The following is a 6,722-nucleotide window of genomic DNA, read 5'->3' as shown; positions in this document are numbered from 1 at the left end:
ACACCTCAAAATACCCTGTAGGTATTATTATTTTTTTTAAATATAGCTTTTAATAAAGATTCTACATATTCAACCTTTAAGTGAGATTGTAATAGTGAAAAGTACTTAATTTAATAGGTTGTCCTGCTTGGAGTAAAAATAAAGACAAGCAGAAAGGGAGGGGCTTATATAATATCCTGATTTAATACACCAGGATCATTTTAGTGAACAGTCTTTCATACTCCTGGCATCGTCTCACAGCCCTTGTGGAAGTCAAAGCAGGGAGTTGGGTGTAGTTGATAAAGGTAAAATTAATTGTGGTAAAAATTATACTTTTTTTTTGGCTCATTACTTCTCTGATTCGTCAACCTCTGCTGCACTTTCTCCAAGATCAAAACATGCCCTTGTACTTGTTCCTGTCCTCCTGGTTCTTCTCCTCCATGCGCATGTTAAGCACAGCCAGCTCCCTCTTGACGGCCTTCTTCATGCCGGGGTCCAGGTCCAGCACCCTGCTGAAGTCCTGCCGAGCCTCCGCCTCGTTCCACACTTCCATGTGGGCCTTACCGCGCAGGAAGAAGGCCTTCATTGCACCTGGAGGACAAATACAAACATGCATATTTGACAGCAGCCATTTTCAGCTTTGTAATATTTAATCAACGAGACCATTTTAGAGTGTTAGATGACCTTAACTGAAGTGACGTATTCAAAACAAATTACTTATTCTACTTCTACTTACTTAATCATCTTTTACAGCTTAGTTAGATTCACATGTGTGACGATGAACTCACACACATACACATATACACACACACACACACACACACACACACACACACACGTATACTGTAGACAGTGTATGCTGAAGTAGAGGCACCAGACCTTTTTATTGGGTCGGACTTTTATAGACACATGAAACATACGACTTGCATACACACACAGCAAAAACATATCTAGCTTGAAAAAGGCTGTCAGGCTGTACTGCTTATACAGCATGACAGTCTCTCATACTCACGATATGTATCAACGGGCCTGAATGTGATAATCTAATTAGCAAAGAAAGCCTTTTCTGCTTTACGGATGAGTCACCGTCAGTGTCAAACCTGGGTGCTGGTTGACGATGTCGGTGGTGTGCTCAATGACCTCGTAGTATTCTTCCGTGCGCATTAGACACTGGCAGTAGTTGAGTGTTAAGGTGTTGGCCATCTTTTCCAGCTTCAGCCATGGGACCTCCCACGCTTTCTCCTGAAGAGGAAAAGTAGTTCAGATCCACTTCTATACATACTGTTACAGAATCAAATTAAACTCTATTTCGGACCACTTATTTGATCACCTTCGCCTGAACATTCTTGATGCAGACGATAGCCTCCTTGTACTTTTGTGTGGCCTGTTCGTAGTGTCCTTGTTTGTAGAGCTTGTTGCCCTGCCCGTGCAGCACAGGGACCGCCTTCAGCCTCTCCTCATCACTCATAGCCCACGTATCCCTGTTGTACTCGTTGGGCTGCTGCACCTGTCAATCATACACACGCGCACGCACGCACACACACACACACACACACACACACACACACACACACACACACACACACACACACACACACACACACACACACACACACACACGCACACACACACACACACACACACACACACACACGCACACACACAAATATCTATATACGTATATATATATACCCCTAACCCCTTAACACAGATCCACATGAATCCATGTGGTCGTCTGTGTTCTTTCTCACCCTAAGCAGCTCCAAAACAAAGTAGAGGGGTTTTGGTTCCTTCATCAGCTCATCCAGGTCGTCGTAGCCAAGGCTGTGGTAGGCGAACATGTTGGCCATTCCACATGTATGAATGTGCCAGTCAACGGGGTCTTTGCCCTCTGCAATGCGCCTCATACTCTTGGACACAAGTGGATAAACGCCAGTGTGCTAGAGAGGAGAGAGGAGGAATTAGGCTAAAGGTGACTGAAGTTTGGATAACTAAGCTGTTTTCAAGTCATCACTAACATGATGTTATAGACCATTCTTCTCCTACTGCAATTACCCTACAAAGGAAATTAGTGATTTTCTGGTACCATTCCTTCCAGATACTGATTCTAATACCACAGCTTGCATATCTGCTGAAACTGAGTACTGATCCCATATCAGTGCCTTATAAGAAAAATATATTATTATTTCTTTTGTTATTGTGGATGTGATATGATTGCTCTCATTTGTATGGCCTGGCTCAGGTTTAACCTTTCATGTTAAACATGAACAAATAGAGAAGAGAGAGAATTAATGCCACAGAACCTTTCTTTTATTATCTAGTTTGACAGTCAGTTGTAAGTGAAAAAGAACATAAATAAACAAATAAATATTTCCTTCAGGCCTAAATTATGTGGTATCAAATCAGTGCAGACGTGTATTTGCTTGTATTTTTACCAGCATTTTAGGCAGTATCTGAGGCATTTCCGATGCTGGTATTGGTATCAGGATAACTCTAAAGGAATTCAGATTACTTTTACATTAAACTGATTAAAATTTGATCGTTATTAAAACTAGAGACCATCTTTTGATGGGATCACACCGACCACAACACCAAATCCAGGGGCGGAAAGTGGAGGAGCCAAGGTCCCTTCTTAACTTTCTATCGCTGACTTAAGCCCCCCTCGTTTAAATGACATTCATTTTCAAACTTGGCCTTTATATTGATCTCAATTACACACATGGTCACGTGACAAAAGTTGACCACAGACAGAGAGAGATAAAAACCTGGCAAAAAAATTATAACCTTCTCTTTGGTAGTTCTTGCTACAGTAGGTGTCTCCAGGACCACATTTTGCAGTAATGACACACAGACTCACAAGGTGAAAACAATACCAGCGTCATTGCTACAGCTGGTAATTCTAATTAGTTGTTTCACAACATCTCCAGTCCTCTTCAGTCTAACGTGGCAAGTTTGCCCTCCACTGAATGGGAGTGGTACTGCATAACGTATCAGTGGGAGTGTGGGGTGCAGCCATGTCGTTCAGAGAGGAGTGAATAAATGCTCTAAGCTCCATCAAATCTAATCAGAGTGGAGGGAGTCAGTAGTGCTGATTCAGCAAGAAACAGAGCCGATTAGAGAAAAGTGAGGCTGCTGCAGATTAATGACAGTACGCCTCAACCCATCTGTCTCTGACAGTGTGTGGCATACACAAACCAGAAATAACAAATTCTAGATTAAATTAGATAAGCACACTTAACACACATTCAGAGAAAGTGTGTTACAGTAGCTTCATAACACCTCTCTCTGGTAGGCTACAGGGGCATTTTTAAACATTAGATATCTGTGTGGGACAACATGTTTTATAAAAGAGGTCACACAGAAACCACATTCAGGAAGACAAAACAATACACCACAGGAACTATGCGGGGAATTCAAAATGTCCTTGAGGCAGTGTTCTGAATGTGAAGAGCGACATTATAATTAATATTATGTAAGTGCTTTGTACTTCAGGTAGCCTGTTCATCCAGTCCTGGGGAATAAAGTGAACAGTCAAACTTCTCAGAGGCATGAAACAAGGAGACGCCCAAACAAATTAAAACACAAAGCAGCTGGCACTTAACGTTTTCACTCACAATGATGTCGCACCAGTATTCAGCCACCTCACCAATCCTCATGGAGGACAACAGGGTCTCCCAGACGTCCAGTTTAAACATGTTGCCGATCACCATCTCCATGGGGCTTCCCACCACTTTGCTGTCATCTATTACTGTACGTTCATCATCACACAACTGGGTGCGAAAGTGGAACGTCACCTGGTGTAAGAAGAACCATAGAGACAAAAATCTTACTTGTTACAACTTTACAGTGTGGACAGAAAGTGGGGACATTTAACCTGAACTGCGGACTACTAAAATGGACTAAGCCTCTTTCAAGAAGCACCAAAAGTAATCATGAGAAAGGCCAAACAGTACCTGAAATGCAAACGATCACAAATACCATACAATTAAAGATAGCTTGTTGTGCTGAATTGAAAGACAAAGTGCAACTGAGTCCCAACAAAAATTTTACATCACGACCTGCTCAGTTATTCAACAGAGCAGACCTACAGGAGGAAGGACAGACATGCCAAGGTTGCATTATTGTACGATGTCCAAGGAAAGTTAAATCATTAAAAAAAACGTCTCTTTCATGAGCTTCTCCCACATTTCACAATAACAGTGCCCTCTACAGAAGCAGTACACGTCGATAATGATTTTACCAACATAGAATGATGTCAAATGCCTTTAGTGACTCATCAGTTGTGAAAACTACTAGGGAAACTTCCACTGTTCCACAGAAGCAGAAAACTATTACACACGGTCAATTAGCAACAGAGGTCACGAGGGTCACACAGCTGGTATGATCAGGGAAATGGCAACACACAAGGGACATCAAAGAATTATTTTTCATTCAGTTAAAAAATGTAAAAAAGGCTAAACTTTCAAAGAGGTGGAGGCTATTCCCTGTTGAATTATAATCACACACATATTATAAAACAGTTCTTAGCGACTTATTTTGTCCGACATGGGACCCTTTTTGCAAATTAGTTCCTTTTTAAAGCAAATTCATAGTTGAAGCTCAGTTATCATGGCAACTTGTGCAACCATGTTATATTTGCTTTATGGAACTGAATCAACTAAAAAAAGAGCCAGGCTGGCTTCTCAGTACACTTGCTTCATAGAACAGGTGTCTGATGGTTAAAGTGTGTTGAGTAAGCTCTGAAAATATTGTTCTCAATAAAGGGTCATTGAGTGTTATGTGTCCTCTATCGGCCTCTACTGGCCACCTGGAGAATTGCAGCTACATGGATATGCCTCCCGTTACTCATCACGTTCAACTGCAGTGGCTAAAAATTTGCTCAAGTCATGAGATCCGCAAACCTCAAGTAATGAAGCCATGCAACATCAAACAGTCAGTCAGGATTTTCAGCCGGCCAATAATAGAGACGTTCTGATACCATTTTTCCCTCGCCATACCAACTCCGATACTCGTGCTGAGAGTATCGGCCGATACTGAGTACAGATACTGATACCAGTGTGTTTAAAAAAAAGAAGAAGCTCTGCATGACTGTGATATGATTATTATTGTGGTAAGGCCTGGCTCAGGTTAAACCCTTTGTAAAACATGAATGAATACAGCAAATGGAAAGCAATTCATTTTTAAATTAATTTTTAAATAGAACAGTATAAAACAGTAGTGCAACAGCAACTTAACTATATAAATATGAGAATAATTATGAACAAAAACTACTAAGAATTATTTAACTGATTAATTAAAGATTAAGTGGAACCGTGTCAGAGTGGAGCTAACCAGTAAATAGATTCCCATTTCTAATAAATTGCGTGGTATCGGATTGTCTGGACTTCAGTACTCGCAGATACCGATGCCAGCATTTTCGGCAGTATCGGAGGCATTTCCGATACTGGTATCAGAATCAATAACAGTCTGTTCAGAACAGTACAGATCCTCAAGGAGACACAACAAACACAACTGAAGTGATCCTTTATGAGATTATATTATATATTAATAGAAGAAAAAAGCACATCTGCCACTTTAAAAATTAAGTCTATACGATAGTCAAAGGCAGGTAAAAAAGAGCCTCCATTTGGACATTATCTCATTCTTTGGTGAAATGATGTTGCTCTCTTTTGTCTGTGCATGCTCATATGATGTGTGCATGGTATGATGATTGTTTTTAACTTCTCGTTAAAGTGCATCTAATTAGATTCAGAACACTTAAAACTCTCTTTGTGAGACATATTATCAACCCTTCAATCATTTGTTAAAATAGGGTCTGAAATATGGCTCAGATAAAGTAAAATGCCTGTGGACTCGCACTTAATGATGAATGAGTGCTAAGTTGGTTAACTGTCTTAAAAGTGACCTGGATTTATCAGAAAGTGAAAATAAAGTACTTAAACCCAACAATACCTTTGCCCCTGTGATGAGTTTGGGGATGTCTCCGGTCCCTCCATGCAGGATGGTTTTCTTGATTCCCTCCAAGCCCAGCAGCATTGTATCCTCCATATCCGACATCTTTTTGTTTATTGATATGGATCACGTTATATTACCGTGCATATGTATGTATCTTATGAGAAAGTCAGAGTGTGGGGTACAACATGTGTTGAAGGTATGGATGACTTGGAGCTGTTGTTCCATGGTGGATTAGTTTAGGTAGGGATAATGAGATTAGTAACTTCTCCTCCTCTACTTATGTTTCATCATGTGTCTGTTACTTTGAGTCATCATCAGCATTTTCTCTTAATACTTTCAGACCCTAGAAACCTCCAGAAGGGAGGAGAAGCCGAGTCAGAAGTGGATCAAGTTTTTTTAATGATTAAATTAGTCTTTCTTCTTGTCGTTGTTTTCTTAGCCGCACACGTCGATGTCAGTGTGGGTGAAGAGTCCAACCCTGTTTGAATATACCGTGACACCAGAACAAAAATGTATGTGTGTGTTTGAGAGAGAGAGAGGGAAAGAGAGAAGAAAGAAAGAAAGAAAGAAAAGAAACAAATAACTCTGTTAGATAGGACATGGTTTCCATTCCAGAGGAAATTTCCTGGATTTATGTGGATGTGGTGATCTGAACAATGCTGAGAATACTGAGAAATGGGGGAGCAGACAATTACTGTATGGACTCCTTGACCTTCTCTATTAAACATCTGTCTCCCATCTGGGCGGTGTGTGTGTGTCTGTGAGAGAGAGAGTATTCCAAGGCTCCT

The 6,722-nt window shown here is 40.7% G+C and overlaps 1 protein-coding gene across 1 annotated transcript; it reads right to left on the bottom strand.

The window, feature by feature from the left end:
* Positions 1–370: 370 nt before the first annotated feature.
* aipl1 (aryl hydrocarbon receptor interacting protein-like 1) lies at positions 371–6,036 on the bottom strand (the record flags this gene model as incomplete). The annotated part of the gene is made up of 6 exons (XM_083913924.1): positions 371–570; positions 1,080–1,221; positions 1,310–1,486; positions 1,731–1,919; positions 3,594–3,773; positions 5,932–6,036. The coding sequence occupies 6 exons, from the start codon at positions 6,034–6,036 to the stop codon at positions 371–373; spliced, it is 993 nt and encodes a 330-aa protein (XP_083770050.1).
* Positions 6,037–6,722: the final 686 nt, after the last annotated feature.

The sequence above is a fragment of the Echiichthys vipera genome (assembly GCF_963691815.1).
Source record: "Echiichthys vipera genome assembly, chromosome: 5".
Taxonomy (NCBI): Eukaryota; Metazoa; Chordata; class Actinopteri; order Perciformes; family Trachinidae; genus Echiichthys; species Echiichthys vipera.
Note: the sequence above shows the minus strand (reverse complement) of the source record. Positions and strands in the feature narration are given on the sequence as shown.